This window comes from Coffea arabica, chromosome 8e, assembly GCF_036785885.1.
Source record: "Coffea arabica cultivar ET-39 chromosome 8e, Coffea Arabica ET-39 HiFi, whole genome shotgun sequence".
Lineage (NCBI taxonomy): Eukaryota > Viridiplantae > Streptophyta > Magnoliopsida > Gentianales > Rubiaceae > Coffea > Coffea arabica.
The window spans coordinates 48,821,785-48,838,098 of NC_092324.1; the positions used below are offsets into that span (position 1 = coordinate 48,821,785).

The following is a 16,314-nucleotide window of genomic DNA, read 5'->3' on the forward strand; positions in this document are numbered from 1 at the left end:
AGGTTGCTTGTTTAAATCCCTGTTCAACCAGAGCGATACCTATTATTCCTCCATCCACTTCCAAAGAAGATAAAGCCTGCCTCAAAAACGAGCAGGAAATTTCTTCTGTACACATCCATGTTAAAAAGAAGCACTTCTGCAAGTAATTTCTTCAAAGTAATCATAAATAAAAAGCTAAACGGACAGGAAAGATATCAGAACTGAATTCCTGGCAAGCCAATTTAAATCAAAATGTTCACTATGCACAAAAGAAGCTTATTTGTTCTGAGTCACAAAAAATCTGTGACAGATTATATACATACCAAATTGCAAGAGATGAAAAAACCAGATACTACAGCTACGGAGGTTAAAAATAGGAGGGGCCTGCGGAAAGGATTGTATTTCCTCCAAATAAATGAATTACAAGCATTAATGCTACCCTGAAACTGATAGTAAGCTATAAGACTTGATGGAAAAAAAAATTCATTGAGACCCCAACTCAGATATGAATCAAACTAATGATCATAACTTCAATCTTAATCACACTACAACCACATTTGATCTGTTAGGCATGTCTTGCTTCTTAATTCATCCAAAATCAACCCAATAACAAAAAACAAAATATCTGCTCAATGAAATGCATCTATAGCAAAGTTTTGTTCCTGCTAGAAGAAAGTCAATATGCTGATTTTAAATTTAAACCCAGTTCAACTTCGTTTCTCCCCATTCCGACCAGAGGATGATAAGCATCGCAAAAATTCCTTTCCCCTCCCCATCCAACACCCGACTCGAAAAAGAAAAACCATTGCCCAAAAACATGGCAAAGAAACTGCTTTTATACATCTTGTGTACAGAAATAAAACTCTGAAGCACCAATCAAATTAAGATGTCAAAACATTACTAGACAAGCAAATGGAGTTGCAACACAGATCAGCATTATAGTCCTCGTAATTAAAGAATCTATAGCAAGTATAGATGGCTAAACAAACTACAAGAGCTAGAGAATACCCTGCTAATAACAGCCAGTGAAGCTAAATATTACCTCTAAAACCATAAGGAATCGAAAATGCTACCAGAAAAATGCAATGTAAGAATATCTTCTCATTTGGATCCATTAGCTATATCTCCTCATTTCTTATTCATCTATTCCCTCTTAGCTTCCCTCAGAATCAGCCCAATATTTAAGTTAAACATCAACAGCAGCACAGATAAGAACCTCAATGTTTGAGGCCATAAAGAATCATAAACAATAAAGAATACCTTAACAAAACTACAAGAAATCATGAATTCAGGTAATAATGTGTAGTACCAGTAAAGGATCACACGACCCGCAAGACTAAAGGGAAACCATAATGCTTCCAGGAGAAAAGAAATAAAGATAAACCAAGAATTGCATTACTGAGATGCCAATCCAAATGGTACAAAAAGTAAGCTGATATCCAAAATTCAAACTTGATTACATTTACAAGCACAGGTGGGTCTGTTAGTCCTTGTAATCTTGCTTCCGTCCCTTGTTCTTCCCCTTCTTAATTTCACCAAAACTCAGCGCAGATCAAGAATCCTAATTTCCTCCTCAATCAAAAATGCCTCTATATCAAAACCTTATTCCTGGAAAAAAAAAGATTGCCAACTTTGAGTTAAAACCCATTAATAATTATGTTATTCCAGATCGAATTAATAACTCCCAAACCCAAAATTCAAGAGGGCTTTCAAGAATAATGGGAAAAACAACAGAAACGCGAAAAGCACACCTACGTCTGCTTAGAATAAGAGGAAGAAGAGGGAACGCGCTTGTTGCGGAACATCATGTAGCCGACGGGCAATACAACTCCGATCATCATGATTGCCACTCCGATCAGATATCTTAGTGGGCTTGGTGGGTCGACCTCTATTAATCTCTTCAACTTCAGAACCACCCCCAATAAATTACATATTCAATTGTTCAATTATGCCAAACCATACAAGCAAAATACAAGATCAGAGGGCTAAAACTTACAGGCATTGTCGTTGTTTGCAGGTGGAGATGCGTCAGCTTGAGCAGATTAGTCTTGAAGATGAAAGTAACGATCTATTTCAGGCGGGTCAGCACTCAGCACACAGCAGCAGCTAGAAGATGGGAAAATAAAAATAAAGTCCTCGGGGTATTGTAAATTCGGAGGGTAGATTGGCAAATTGGTCCCTTGAATTAATTTGTAATTTCAGTTTAACCTATACTGTTTTGTTCTAAACCTTTTTTTATCCTTTTCCTTTGATGCAAAACCTTCCTAACCGAGGAATTTTTTATTTTTTTTTTGAAAAAAATGGACTCTTTTATTAAGGGGAGGCCATCCATTTATATAAAAATAAAAAAGAAATAAGTATAAAACTGCCTCCATTGTTGTCAAATAATTACTAAATTCTTTAAACTTTTATTAGTTAGGTCATTAGATGAATTAGAATTGAATGTTGATCGAAGAGCTTAACTATCCATATTAAATAAAATCTAGTCACATCAGTTTATTCTTCCGAACTTATGTGGATATGGCATACAAAGTTGGAGGCAATTAATTTTTGTTTGCCTTTTATAGGTCTAATTTTGGGAAATATTTTTTTCCCCCCAGTTTTATGCATCTCCATGCTATGTTTCTCATTTGCTAGCTTTAGGCTCTGTTTGAAAGTTATCCTGACTTATAAAGAGTCACTTATGACACAAGTATTTTTAAGAAAATTGTCTTTAAAGTTATCAAAAATTGAGAGAGGATTGGGTTAAGTTGAGTAGTAAGATGAAAGGGATTATAAGTAAAAGATTTTGGATTTAAATATACTCATTTAAAAAAAAAAAAAGGAGTTACCAGGATTCTTAAATTATGAAAACTAGTTATCAAACAATTTAGAAGTACTTTTAATGATTAAAAGCACTTTTTGTGTGAAAGCACAGCAATGCCAAATGAGGTCTTAGTTAGATAATGATTTGCTTACATTACTTGAAAATAGATGTCAAAATGTGGCAAAACAAATAAAATAATCGTGACTGTTACTTTTTCGATTCGGTCAAATTATATTTGACGAAAAAGACCAACAATGAGTTTGTTTGAATAACAGATTCTTTATACAAATTTATTTATTTATATCATAAATATATTTTTTAATTATTTTTTATTTTATATACATCACGTAAAAAATTATTATGTTATATTTATTTATTTTTTCAAACACACTCAAGCTAGCACGACACACTACAACCTCCTGTGGTGCATTTCTTAGAAAAAGGTAAGAATCCTATTAGTATGGGATCAAATGAATCAATCTCCATTCTCCACATGCTTAAAAGTAAAAATTATATACTTTTATAAGGCTTTCTGAATCTTTCTCGAGACTGAGACAATTAAACCTTGAAATTTGGAAAAACAATACATATAAAAGTTCATTCATCCATTTCCATAAACAAAATGGTAGTACTGTGTCACTTGAGGATCAGCGGCTATGGCCTATGGGTTTTTGTCCACTTCTGGCAAACCTTTTCCTAATCACGTGTTTTAGATAACAACAGGGGCTAAAAAAAAAAAAGAGGAACAGATAGAGAAAGGGTAAAGGAAAAAATATAATATTTATCCAAAATCTAACCACCAAGAAAGCATACGAAGAATGTCATTTTCCAATCTTTGCAACTAATGGCTGGTGATTTACACAATATACCGGCAGCCCCATTACCTCCCTCCCAGAGACCCAAAAAAAAAAAAAAAAGGAACCCAACAGCCCCAAAATGCATTAAACAGTTGTGTTACTTGTGTAGGGTGGGTTGCGTAGGCCTGTAAGTTGTGGGTTGCCAACTCAACCAACTCTCTGAGAGAGGCAACAATCGAATTGGGGCGGAGAAGGAAATGAGTTTCCTACGTAAAGTGGTGTCCTCAAGTTTCCCTGCTCAAGTTTTGACATTTTCAAAGAGGCCCTTCAAGGTGAAGTCTCTTGATGAATCTACCTCTTCCTCCGTCAGCCATGGTATTCATGTCTTCCATTGCCCAGTGAGTAACGGTATCATTAATGGCATTGAAATGGTTTTTCATTTTTTAGTTGGATTAGGCCGAATGAGGTATAAAGATGGGATTTTTAATTTTTTGATTTTGTTTTCGGTGTGTGAAAATTGCAGGATGAGGTGGGAATAGTTGCAAAGCTATCAGAATGTATTGCTTCAAGAGGTGGAAACATTCTCAATGCTGATGTTTTTGTGCCTGAGGACAAGAATGTGTTTTACTCTAGAAGGTCTATTGCACTCTCTTGCACTTTGTTTCTTGGTACATTTTTCTATGGCAAGTTAATAAGTTGGTTTGTCCTTTCTTCTTGTTCTTTTTTGGATTATCTGGCTTATGTTTGAGGTACCGTGAAGTGGATTTAGGCCAGACGTTGAGAGTTATGGTCCCTTTTGTAATTTATCCTTCAATGGTAGATTATGGTTATTAAATCTAATGATTGACATGTTTTTGCAAATTTGACTAAGACACAAGAATTTTATAACTGTACTTGAGATGCTTTATCTCTTAGTTCAACTTCTTGTATTATCTGCAAGTTATCTCCATGATATAAGGAATGGAAAAGATACCATCTTTCCTGATGTGTTTTCCGTTGAATCTCCCTTCTGAACTTAAACCATGCGAGACCGAGAAGACAGATTTTCGGATTTCATATCATTGAAGTATAATGACAAGTACTTGCGTTATATGATAATGATTATGCTTGCTTTTTTGGGGTACTCTTTGGTTTGAGGCATTACATCTGGAACTAAAATAGTTCCCAGGACCTACTAGGAGAGTTCCTCCTGTTATGCTCAGTGATCGCAGCTGTCACATTTAGTCAGATTCAACATAACCTGATTTTTTTCCTGCATTTGATAAAAAATGATCTTTGTGCTATTATTCACTCACTTGCTTAAGGTAGTCAAGTTTTTTGGCGTGAACCTATCTGAAGGCTTTGCCTGTCATGGTAGAGTTTGTAGCTTGAAAATATATTAAAGGCAGTCAATGTTGATTTTCTCCAAAACATGTGTGTAATACAGAAATGCGCTGCAATTTACAGTGAATTTATCTTTCACCGGGCGAAATGGTCTCGTGTACAAATGGATGAAGACTTTCTGAAACTGTCGAGGATGTTCAATGCTATAAATTCTGTTGTCCGAGTGCCTGACCTTGACCCTAGACATAAAATTGCAATTCTTGCCTCAAAGCAGGTCATTTTCCTCTTGCTTCTAATAATTGTTGTATCAAAGTTAATATCCAAACCTACGTAGTTGCTAGTTTGTCCTTTTGTTTGCTTTCTTTAGTTAAGCTACTTTCGTGCTTTTACAGGACCACTGTCTTGTTGATTTGTTGCATGGCTGGCAAGATGGAAGGCTTCCAATTCAAATAGCATCAGTAATAAGGCAAAAATACTTTGGAGATTTTACAATTTTCTTGTGTTGCACTGGCTTTGACAGCTTAATTCTGACACCCAGTTGATTTTGACAGCAATCATGATAGAGCTCCGAACACCCATTTGATTCTATTCCTAGAGCGGCATGGAATACCTTACCATTGCTTGAGGACAACTCCTGAAGATAAAAGAGAGAAAGAGATCCTGGACTTAGTCCAGGATACTGATTTTCTAGTGCTTGCTAGATACATGCAGGTAATATAATCTTTGATATTGTAATGATTGCTGTTGGTGTTCATCTAAATGATTTTGGGTTTACAATCATAAGGTCAACAGACTGAGATTTCTTCTCAGCATCCTTCAAAGACTTGGTTGATTGACATTTAAAATTCTAGAATATTTTTATGTTTCTTCATCTCATCTACCATTTTGATCTTCAGTTCAAATGTCTTTTGCTTTAATACAACAGAGTAGAGCATTGGAATCACTGCATTTGCTGCTTCTGATGTTTTTTTGTTATCATACACTTGTGCTTTGATATACCAGACTAGCATTATTCAATTACACATTGCAATAACTGTATTTTAAAACTTCAGTTGATTTCTGCAGGTTCTTTCTGGAAACTTCTTAAAAAGTTATGGAAAGGATGTTATTAATATTCATCATGGCCTATTGCCATCTTTCAAGGGTGGTCATCCAGCTAAGCAGGTTTTTTCTTTTTTTTAAGCCTTTTTGAAATGCTTGTTTTAGTCATTACCCTTTACTTCTTTTTGGTAGATTGTAACCTGGCATTCACAATCTGCAGGCATTTGATGCTGGCGTCAAGTTAATTGGTGCAACAAGTCACTTTGTTACTGAAGAACTTGATGAAGGGCCAATAATTGAGCAAATGGTATCTAGTTTTATGTTGTTTACAATCTAAATTTTGCAACTTCATGTACTTCAAGGTTCAGCATACTTCAAATTGGTTGCTGTAACAAGTCAAGTAGGGATTGAAACTTATTAGTACCTGCTATCAAACAGGTATCCAGAGTTAAAAATTTCATCTCTCATAGTCTTAAGATGCTAGTTCCTAAAAGATAATTTATTTGCCATAATAGTGGTGGAGAAATTCTTTAACCACCTTCTCTGCCCCTTCGAGTGCTGGCTACCAGTTGATTTGAACTGTCCTCTGTCTAAGAATTTTGAGTTTTAGAATAGTGTGTACTCAAATTTTTTGTTCTATTTTCTGCACCAACTTATATGTGCTGCCACTGTATGATATGCTATTGTGAATTGGCATTAAGATAGAGGCTAGTGGTGTTTGTTATATTTTTGATGTATTCCTAATCTATTGCTGGCTATATACAGGTACCATATTTTGGTAACGTGAACTCTAGCATCAGCATTCTGGTTCGATATAACTGACCTTAGGTTCTCTGCTACCTGTTTGATATTCTTGTACTCTTTAACCAAGTCATGTTATCATTGTCCATTTAAGATTTTGATTTATCTGATCATTTCAACATGGCAAAAAGTTAATTAAGCTTGGCATGTGAGGCTCCTCTTGTTAGAAAACAATCTTTTCAGTGCACATAACAAGTTACGCATGTCATAATTAAATAAAGCGTATGCATGGGACAGGCCTTTAAATGTCTATGCCTGCAGCTGTTTCTCATACTGTCTGCTTGTGCTTGCTGTATCTTCAGAATATGGAACATGAGTCCTCCTACCGTTATGCAATTTCTGTACATTGAAAGTACTAGATGAAAGTGTGTCACGGTGCTGTCGTTCTAAAATAGAACATTTTAACTTTTCAGGTGGAAAGAGTTTCCCACAGAGATAATTTGCAGAGTTTTGTACAGAAGTCCATGGATCTTGAGAAACGATGCCTTTCAAAAGCAATAAAATCATATTGTGAGCTGCGTGTTTTGCCTTACGAACGAAACAAGACTGTTGTGTTTTGATGATGAAAGGCAAATCTTCTTGTTTTGAAAGGGATTTCATATTCAGTGGGGTTCTTTTCCAGGGGAGTAGCGAAGGAGGAGGCGTGTATTAAGTATGGGATGCAAAGTCATTTTACCTGCACTCTTCCAATGCATTTCCAAGTGACAAACTTTTAAAACCACTTTCACTTACTCTGTAATTGTTTTGTTTAGTTCTGTAGCTCATCAGATGTGTAGTTTTGGTAAATCAGTTATGGTGTTTCTTTTAGCCAAAGCAATATGACTTGTTAAATTTCATCACCAAATTATATGAGAAAAATTGAAGGGAAGGCAGATATAAAAACTACTTGCTGTAACTAGATGCTCAATAACTTTTTAACAAATAGTAAAGCACTACATTTGGCAGATGACAGTTGTAATTATGATATATACAATAGAAAGAGAAGCACACGTACTCGCACAGGAAGAAAAATTGGGAATTACAACCGTGGGCTCATCATATGCTATCAACAAATGAACATGAATCTTTGTACAGAGAGACTTGCTCTTTTATGTTGCTGGATGATACAGATATCAGAGCAAGCAAACAACAAAACTTCACATGAAAACAACTGCTTTTATCTAATTTATCACTGTCAACCCTAGCCCAAATACATATACATACTCTACTCTCTGTTCATCAAGAAAACTTCACGTATGAAACTGAGAAATTATTGGCAAACAAGCAATCAAATGCTCTTGTTAATGCGTAAAACCCTCATAGAATGCTCAGCATCTTCCATGAAACTGGTTCGATGCAGTAGATCTTGAATTCCATCCACCCATTTTTGTTTGTGGATTTTGTTCTTGCACTTGAATTCAAGAAGACCCTGTGCAGTTTTGACTCCAAAATAGACTTCTGTGTTTTCCCTTTCTTTCTTGAACGGCCAAGTTGCGGTCTCATCACAAACCTCATAAACAAGACCTGCAGGTGCCACTGAAACACGTCAGATACAACCATGGAACTGTTTCTCCTGAATCAGTGAGTAGACTTGGTATGGCAGAATGATGGAAACACAACTATTTGTTTGATTCACAAATATAATGCAAATTTGTACTTGAACATGTTAAAAGCTCACATTTGTTCTTTTTGGAAAAGGCTCCAGCCACATGTTTGCTCTTTTGTTTCAGTATCACCTGCCATCAGATTAGTTAAGTTAGCAATGTAAGCCTTTCCAGATAATTAAGCATTTCAATAGGTAGTATTCATGTTAGTTCATATGTTGGTTGTGTTTTCTATACCTGGGATTTCTTGTTGATGTAGACGGAAACGTGTTTCCACTTCAGCTCACCTGAGAAGTCCAATCAAATAGTATTACAATCATTATTCTGATAAAGAAGCTGCTTCTCATCAATCCAATTAAAAAAAAGGCTCAAAAAATGAAGCGATGTGTCCTAAGATTTTGAAATTCATCTTTTCGAGTTCATAAACTGTAAATTGGGATTTAATTGCCAAACATTCTGAGTCTGCATTTTCTTCCTGCTATAGTAAAATTTGAAATCTGAATTTTCATCATAGTCTAGGAAAGATACTAACATTCCCGACCAGATTACTTCCGCAGTTCACCAATTTCTTTCTGAATTTGTTGCTCGACACACTATCTCTTCTATGTGGACAAGAGAACGCAATTACCTTTTCGCGTGTGTTGCAGCAAGTCACCTACAAGGGGAGCATCTTCTATTTCACTACGAAAACCAGCAAAAGACTGAGTTTCTGCCATGCTCTTGTCACAAGGAGTTATAGATGCATTCCTCTTTGATTCTTTTGGCAATCTTGCTTTCAAAGCTGCTTCTCCGCGTAGTGCTTTTCAATAACAAAGAAATCATTGAGAACTTCTGAAACTCACTGTTCAAAGTAAATGGAAAACCAGTTGAATGGATATGTACCTGTTGCAGCCGCAGCTGTGAGAGTTACTAGATCGCTGGCACTGCGAACATCCACAGCTGATCTGACAATGGAGGCTACACGATCGTGCTCAGTCCCCGCTGATTCAGCCAATTCAATGCAATGGGATGCCAGAAGTTCTGTAGCTGAGGCCAAAGCTGTGCTCATTTTAGAGCTTGAACCTTTTCTGTTTTCTGCTGCGGCCACAGACGCCAATGCTGCAGCTAGACCTGCAACAGAGAGGGCAGCATGCATATGTGCATTCTCCACTCGTGCCTTGTCTTTCTTCTTCACTGTACTATGACTAGATTCCTTATGATGAAACCACCTTCCAATTGCCCCTGATCTTCGACCTTGAACAGGCAGATTTATGACCTTCCCTGGCTACAAGAAAATCCAAAGCGTTCGGTACCAAATCTGGCAGTGAGTCATATTTTTGCCATTTCTAATGGTAAGCTGTTGCTAAGATATCTTGACGAGTTAATAATCCTAATTATTCTGGATTTATAGACCCTTTTGATAAACCGACCGAGTTGTTTTAGACTCAATTCTTTGAAAACTGACAAAGTAAATAAAAAAGTGATCACCAGAATGGGAAGAAAAGTATATCAGGGCTTGAGATACTGAAAAGAGTTGAGTAACTTACAAACTGATTTCCAGTGACCATTTCTGGGATTGCATTCAGTTTCTTGTCAGATGCGGAGTCTCTCTCTTTCTGAGCAAGAGCTTTCGAGATTTCTGTAGCAGAGAGACTCCAAGATCTTGACAAGAATTCCATTGGCTCCCTCGGTGTTTCTGGCTGAGGTACTGATGGTATATTTGATTCTGCTCTCACCTCTTCATCTTCTTCTACATTGTGAAGCCAATTCCTTGAATTCTTCTTCCATCCTAAAAAGCGACTAGCCTCCATTTGCACTCACTTTCACTCTACTGGACTATACTTACAACTTACTCTATAGCACTACTTCTATGCTTTAGCAGGAGAAGCACAAGAAGCAACTCTGCAGCATGCTCAGTCAAGTTCACTTGTATATATAGTAGAGACAGACTAGCACCAAAGTGGCATAGTGGCCACCACCATCCTTTGCTAGCAGTCCCGTGCTTGGAGTTGGAACCCCTAGGAGTTCCAGGTTTGGTCTCAGTACATTAAAAAATATATATACACATATACATACATAATATGGTACTATATGAGTAGGATTAAGCATAAACATGAAAACAACTCGTCACACTTTGTTGGGCACCAAATCAAAACGTTGCGCTACATTTTTCTACAAAAATTCTGTAAAACAACAATCCAAACGGGTTTAAATCTAATCAAATTCTGTCTAGTCAAACATTTGTTTACGTCACTTAATATTTGGCAATTTAACTTATGTAAGTTCACAAAATTTTGAATTAGATTATTTGACTCGGTTAATTCTTGTCATGCCAAAATCATATTCATAGAACACAATATATGCTTTATACGTAAAAGATATTAGTATCTTTTTCAATTCAATATTCTATTGAATACGATGCTGAATTAATGAACACGTATTCCAAAATTTACGTAACTCAATATTCTTTCTTTGAGCAAAGACACTAAACAAATGTTAATTTGACCAAACATAAGAAAACATCGTCCTGGTAAGATGGGGAATGTGTTTCGCAACGCCCATGCAGCTCTGCATATACAAAGCAAATAGGGTTGGCCTATGAATACAGACATGCACAAGTAGCCGATGTGTACGAGGAGGAGCATATAATAATTATACTAAAGGACCAAATCTATTGCGGGTTTAAGACTAAAACTTTCGGTGGTCGGCATTAGATTAGTTTTAAAATTGTTTCAGGACCAGGCACAGCCGTTCTTGAACCTTGGACTAAAGGGATTAACATTTACTAAGAGAGAGTGAGGACGAAGGGATTAGTGCGCTAGCAAATTGAGAAGTTGCCGAGGTCACACCCATAGGAGCCCCACGTGCACTAGGCAAATTTTTTACAGCAATTATTTGCACTGTCTGTCTGCTTTAGTCCAAGGCTCCAACTCCAAGCTATCTGGGATTCCCTTGTTTGACAATTCTAGCGCGTTCTAACACTTCTTGATACTTTAGAAAAGTTGGATACTTACCTTTCTTCTGTAACTATATGCATGCTTTTAACAGGGCTTTCAAATACAATTTGAACCTATGGCACATTGCAATCAATCCCTTAATATTGTGTGTGTTGGGAGGAGGGGGAGGAGGGACTTGTTTCATGAACCATGGATTTCATTCCAGCGAACACATACATCAAAACCTTGTTTCGATTGCGTTGAAGTTGCCAAAGTTTCTGTTGCAAAAACACCTAGCAACGTTGGTTAACCTTTATCACATGGCCTAGCTAAAGTTTCTATGCCAAAATTTCTTGTTCTACATGATTTTAGTGCCTTAGATATAAAGAAGAGAAGAAGAAGACAAAAGGCCATTTATGGATGTGTATATTTGTACTTCTATGGCTTTTCAGAGGCGGAATGGTAGGAGCGGATGGGAAGGGGCATACCCTGATATCAATTTGCCAAATGTCAGTATTACCTTTTTCTTGTTGCTTGGTAAAGTCTCATCTCAAAGATGCTTTTGCCTTTAGCAATTGCTTTTTCACGACTATATAGTACTAGTAAATACAATCTGATAAGCCCCAAAGGTCAAGTTGGTAATAATTTCGCTTGCTTAAATTTGCCTTTTGAAATTACCAGCCTTTCCTATGATTAAAGTGATACATTTTAACATAAAGTGCTCAAAACTGACGTACAAAGCAAACATCAGGTGAATATAAATTCCACCTTTTTTACTCTCTTCTTTTCATGAAAATTGCTCCGCTTTTGGCTCAACAAGACTTCTCAATCCGAATGCTGTAGTAATAGTCCATTCATCTCTTCCTCATGTGAGCAGCAATGATGCTGGACCATATCTTGACTATTCTCTGATCAGTTGCATGCCTATCTCCAACAACAGTCTCCCTTTTTAGTAGTCAATAATGTGTTTTCTCTGCTTTAAGAAAACTAGGTGCACAAAAGTTGCTTCAGTTCTTGTCAGTGTGGAGTTCGTGCATTTTGTCTATTTAACAACAGGATAAAGTGATTGCAGTGGTGATGATACTGACAGAGTGACAGCAGTGCGTTCCATCTTCAACAGATTCAATTCAAAGCAGTGCCTTTTGATGGAAGCCCTTTTAAGCCAAAGATGGATTGCACAACTTTGAATTACTTGCAAGAATCATTTAACAGTTAAGCAACAGATGTGGATTTGAACATAATCCTCCCACGAGGGATAAAAACAAGAATCATGTTACAAGCACGATGATGAGAGGAGGGGAGAACAAGAAATGAACTGGATCTTGCAGAGCACCAAATTTTTAGGCGGCAGAAAGTGACACATAATTGTAGTGATCATAGCAATACTAGTGTTACATAATTTTGATGGCTAGAGTACACGTGTGGAACCTGTAGAAATGATGTGCCTTACAGGAATGGATTTGGATTCTCATTCATATTTTCTGTAAACAGAATTTTCAAAGACCGTTTTACATACGTTAAATCGTTACAATAATAAGACACTTTCTCCAAGCAAAGGATTAAGTTAACAATAGAGATGCTCTTTATCTTTGCCATCAACTATTGGACATTATCTGTGGTTACATTCATTCCCAAGTGTTCTCATCCATCACATCTGTTGATAAAAAAAAAGATATTGATCTACACGAAGCTTATTCCTATCAATCTTTATACCGATTTGGACCGATACCCAAAACCTCCACTATTGAGAAGCCTTTTCTGCTTGCTTGGACATGTGTCATCCAGTTATTGATGCAGGGTAAGACCTCCACAAGAAACAATTAGCAATTGAAAAAAGGAGAGAAGATAAGATTTAGGAGACAAATAATACTAATAATCGTGTCAAAGTTCCTACTTTGTTATCCCAAAGACAAATTAATCTTCTATCAAAATTTAACCACAATTTCAACCATAGTAAAGAATTGGACTAGTAATAGCCTTCCCAAAACATAAAAGAAAAAAAAAAGGTTCCATTTTTATTTCACTACCTTCTCTAATTCCTCAATGTACATTAAAAAAAATGAGAGCGAGAGAGATAGAGAGAAACACTACTGCAATTTGACATAATTTTGCACTTTAAACATCTTTTTTTATTTGAGAAGGAAAAAACCACAAAGGTTTCTTAAAGAAAGAAAGAGAGAAAAATTTACAAGCTCAACGACACAAAATACAAAAAAGCCCATATTAAAAACGAGATAGGCCGCTCAGGCCGTGTATTCTTGGGTGGCCGGGAGTGCCTGATAATAACTAATGAAGACATCGCCATATATTAGCCCAGCCAATGCTCCACCAATAAGTGGGCCGATCCAATAGATCCAGTTATCCCCGAAGTTTCCGCTAACAACGGCTGGGCCAAATGATCTTGCTGGGTTCATGGATCCACCACTGAATGGGCCAGCAGCTAAAATGTTAGCTCCAACAATGAACCCAATTGCAATTGGTGCAATTATTCCAAGGGACCCTTTCTTGGGGTCGGCTGCCGTGGCATAGACTGTGTACACAAGACCAAATGTAGTGACTATTTCCATCACCAAGGCTTCAAATCCATTCATTCCTGAGGCAACGTTATGTGTAGGAATTGCCTGCCAAAAAAAAAATTGTGCACAAGATTAATTCCCTTTCTTGAGTTTTATGTTAATTATTATGCAATAAATTTCCAATCTGATTAGATTTTCTAAGCTTTCCTTTCCGATCAGAAGTTTATTAAATTTAGTGGATGGTTAGGCTTTCAAATCCCACGATAGATTGAGTTTTTTCTTTCACTATTTATGGGTTTTTGAATTCAGTTGTGATTTCCATCATTTGCAGTTTTGTTTGTATTATTCCCACCATTGTCATCACTTGTGATCTTGTAAAAGAAATTTTTTTTTTTGCCTCAGCGATAATATCATTATAACCTAATCTATCATATTCTACAGGAAAGTGAAGCCTAAAGAAACTGTATCAGATGTTAACAAGTAAAAAAAAAAATCCTTTTTAGCGACCACTGAGCTAAAGCTCGATGGTTTATAAAAATAAAATAAAATAATCAGGACAAGTTTTTTCTCACAAATTAATGATCCTGAGGTACATGGTACGTACCAAGCCATTAGTAACAAATTTGAGGAGGGCGCAAGCAAGAATGGAACCAAGCAACTGGGCAATCCAGTAGAAGAGGCCAGTTAGAATAGTTATGTTTCCTCCAATTGCCAATCCAAAGGTCACTGCCGGATTCAAGTGGCCACCAGAAATGTTGGCCGCAATGGCCACCCCCACGAACAACCCCAATCCATGAGCCACGGCCACTGCCACTAGACCAGCTGGGTCTAGAGCTGCATCCGATGTGAGCTTATCTACAAGCACAAAACAAGGAATTTTTGGTGCACAAAATTACTAATAATAATAATAAAAAAAACAATGGAATAGATGTGTATAATTGCTAATGAATCTCAATTCTTGCTGTGTTGTGGGCAAGATTCGATACAATTACTACAGAGAAATGGAATACTTACTGTAGGCTATTGCTGATCCAACACCAGCAAAAACGAAGAGAAGAGTGGCAATAAACTCAGCTAAATAACACTTTAATGAACCAACACTAAAAGAGTCACCAAAGCTACCAAAAACTATCTTCACCATTGTTTCCGATCACCTGGGAAAGGCAAGCAAATTACTAGCCAAAAAAAAGAAAAAAAAAAAAAAGCTCAAAATCCCAGAAAGATTGACTCACTAAAACTTGTTGGCTTATGAAGTTCCACAATGATCTTCTTTATATAGTGCATAGAATTGTAAGCCAAAACTGGCATTTCCAATATTAATCACCGACCATGGGGCCTAAGAGAGGGAGCTGAGGCCCCTAATTGGTGCCGCCCCACCGGCCTGAGTTCAGAATATTGAACATTATGTACATGGCGACGACTGAGTAATTAGAATTAAGGGAATTGCTGCTCAAATGAGGGGTGGTTCAATATCACTTTTTAGCATATAATTAATGAGTGGATTTAATAAAGTAATCAACTCCACCAAAATAATGATTGATGGCCTATTTCATGATAAGTTTTACTAGTAAACACGTATACCTAAACCCACATAAGCCGGGCGCCTTATAATAATTCTGATGATAGTGGTGATTATGTTAGTGTAAGCAGAAGGATAATGCAAAATAATATGGGGAACCTTTTCTTTTTCTTTTTTTCTTTTTTCTTTTTGAGGAAGTTCTTGAGTCATAAGCTGATCACATTTTTTATTCCAGGTTTACTATGGTAATTTATTTAGATAACCTAGTAAAATACGAGCTAATAATAGTTATGGTTTCACTTATTATATCATAAAGAAGCATTATATTTGTAGCCAGTTAGATGTTCTTATAGACTACCCAACTGGAATAGTTGTCATTTGTATATATGCAAAATACTTTCTTTGAGGAGCTCTTTAATTTGATCCTTTTGGTTTATGCTAGTATGTGTGATCAAGTGTGTTGTAGATAAAGGAGTATTTCAAAAGATTTTACCCCGTATTGGAAAAGCAAAGAAAATTCTTATCATTTTATAATGCTTAGTCTTTTATTGAATTTGTATTAGATAGATAACTAGTGTGGATTCGTGTGCATGAGAGGAAAGTTGAGTTGGACCGATTCAATACAAACTAACGATTTGCACCCCTACTCGTGTGAGTATTGAACCGGCATATTAACGTGAGTTAACACGATCTAATTTTCACAATGATTAGCAACACAAACTAATGAGTTATCACAGGTGGCACGACAGCAAATATAACAAGAATGTGCAGCATCTAAAACTATGTACGTACTTCATTTTCAAAATCAACAAATTCTTGAGGTGTGGTCTTATACTTGGCTACTTCTCTTACAGTGGCTAGAGACTCTTCTTTCAACTGCTAGAAGAAAAAAGAGCTGCAGAAGAAAAACATCATATCAATTCAAGATATGGTCTTCAAGATTCTGGACCTCTTGTTTGGTTTGCCCTTTGCATGGGAGCCTTTTTCTGATCCCATGGTAATTTCTTGCATCTGTCAATTTATTTTCCTTCGTC

General features: G+C 36.5%; 4 protein-coding genes across 6 annotated transcripts; 1 reads left to right on the forward strand and 3 right to left on the reverse strand.

The window, feature by feature from the left end:
* Positions 1-1,352: 1,352 nt before the first annotated feature.
* On the reverse strand, positions 1,353-2,125 carry LOC113703601 (uncharacterized). Of its 2 annotated transcripts, none has more exons than XM_027225023.2 (3): positions 1,976-2,125; positions 1,735-1,883; positions 1,353-1,587 (listed from the first exon to the last, which is right to left on the reverse strand). In XM_027225023.2, the coding sequence occupies exons 1-3, from the start codon at positions 1,979-1,981 to the stop codon at positions 1,569-1,571; spliced, it is 174 nt and encodes a 57-aa protein (XP_027080824.1). In that variant the 5' UTR covers positions 1,982-2,125; the 3' UTR covers positions 1,353-1,568. The 2 variants fall into 2 exon arrangements, with proteins under 2 accessions (XP_027080824.1, XP_027080825.1); XM_027225024.2 differs by having other exon boundaries at positions 1,731-1,883.
* A 1,424-nt stretch (positions 2,126-3,549) lies between these two features.
* LOC113704178 (formyltetrahydrofolate deformylase 1, mitochondrial-like) lies at positions 3,550-7,560 on the forward strand. 2 transcript variants are annotated; one of them, XM_027225897.2, is made up of 9 exons: positions 3,550-3,980; positions 4,106-4,218; positions 5,029-5,179; positions 5,298-5,371; positions 5,457-5,616; positions 5,971-6,069; positions 6,167-6,253; positions 6,712-6,774; positions 7,161-7,560. In XM_027225897.2, exons 1-8 carry the CDS (start codon positions 3,840-3,842, stop codon positions 6,766-6,768), a joined length of 882 nt encoding a protein of 293 aa, XP_027081698.2. In that variant the 5' UTR covers positions 3,550-3,839; the 3' UTR covers positions 6,769-6,774; positions 7,161-7,560. The 2 variants fall into 2 exon arrangements, with proteins under 2 accessions (XP_027081698.2, XP_027081697.2); XM_027225896.2 differs by lacking the exon at positions 6,712-6,774 and having other exon boundaries at positions 3,556-3,980.
* A 198-nt stretch (positions 7,561-7,758) lies between these two features.
* Positions 7,759-10,328, reverse strand: LOC113704177 (VAN3-binding protein). Its single transcript, XM_027225895.2, has 6 exons — positions 9,857-10,328; positions 9,213-9,594; positions 8,959-9,129; positions 8,568-8,617; positions 8,405-8,462; positions 7,759-8,250 (listed from the first exon to the last, which is right to left on the reverse strand). The coding sequence occupies exons 1-6, from the start codon at positions 10,118-10,120 to the stop codon at positions 8,015-8,017; spliced, it is 1,161 nt and encodes a 386-aa protein (XP_027081696.2). The 5' UTR covers positions 10,121-10,328; the 3' UTR covers positions 7,759-8,014.
* Positions 10,329-13,351: 3,023 nt separating this feature from the next.
* On the reverse strand, positions 13,352-14,993 carry LOC113702903 (probable aquaporin TIP-type RB7-18C). Its single transcript, XM_027224078.2, has 3 exons — positions 14,776-14,993; positions 14,366-14,616; positions 13,352-13,866 (listed from the first exon to the last, which is right to left on the reverse strand). The coding sequence occupies exons 1-3, from the start codon at positions 14,900-14,902 to the stop codon at positions 13,489-13,491; spliced, it is 756 nt and encodes a 251-aa protein (XP_027079879.1). The 5' UTR covers positions 14,903-14,993; the 3' UTR covers positions 13,352-13,488.
* Positions 14,994-16,314: the final 1,321 nt, after the last annotated feature.

What these genes read in the sequence shown, in the direction of transcription:
- LOC113704178 (XM_027225896.2), top strand. Translation starts at nt 3,840, where the DNA reads ATGAGTTTCCTACGTAAAGTGGTGTCCTCAAGTTTCCCTGCTCAAGTT. An exon ending in TGCTTGCTAGATACATGCAG is followed by an intron (nt 5,617 to 5,970) that starts GTAATATAATCT and finishes TGATTTCTGCAG; the next exon opens with GTTCTTTCTGGAAACTTCTT. An exon ending in GTGGTCATCCAGCTAAGCAG is followed by an intron (nt 6,070 to 6,166) that starts GTTTTTTCTTTT and finishes CACAATCTGCAG; the next exon opens with GCATTTGATGCTGGCGTCAA.
- LOC113702903 (XM_027224078.2), bottom strand. Translation starts at nt 14,902, where the DNA reads ATGGTGAAGATAGTTTTTGGTAGCTTTGGTGACTCTTTTAGTGTTGGT. An exon ending in TGGATCAGCAATAGCCTACA is followed by an intron (nt 14,617 to 14,775) that starts GTAAGTATTCCA and finishes TTGTGCTTGTAG; the next exon opens with ATAAGCTCACATCGGATGCA. An exon ending in AATTTGTTACTAATGGCTTG is followed by an intron (nt 13,867 to 14,365) that starts GTACGTACCATG and finishes TTTTTTTGGCAG; the next exon opens with GCAATTCCTACACATAACGT.
- LOC113704177 (XM_027225895.2), bottom strand. Translation starts at nt 10,120, where the DNA reads ATGGAGGCTAGTCGCTTTTTAGGATGGAAGAAGAATTCAAGGAATTGG. An exon ending in ACATCAACAAGAAATCCCAG is followed by an intron (nt 8,463 to 8,567) that starts GTATAGAAAACA and finishes ATCTGATGGCAG; the next exon opens with GTGATACTGAAACAAAAGAG. An exon ending in CTTTTCCAAAAAGAACAAAT is followed by an intron (nt 8,251 to 8,404) that starts GTGAGCTTTTAA and finishes TGGCACCTGCAG; the next exon opens with GTCTTGTTTATGAGGTTTGT.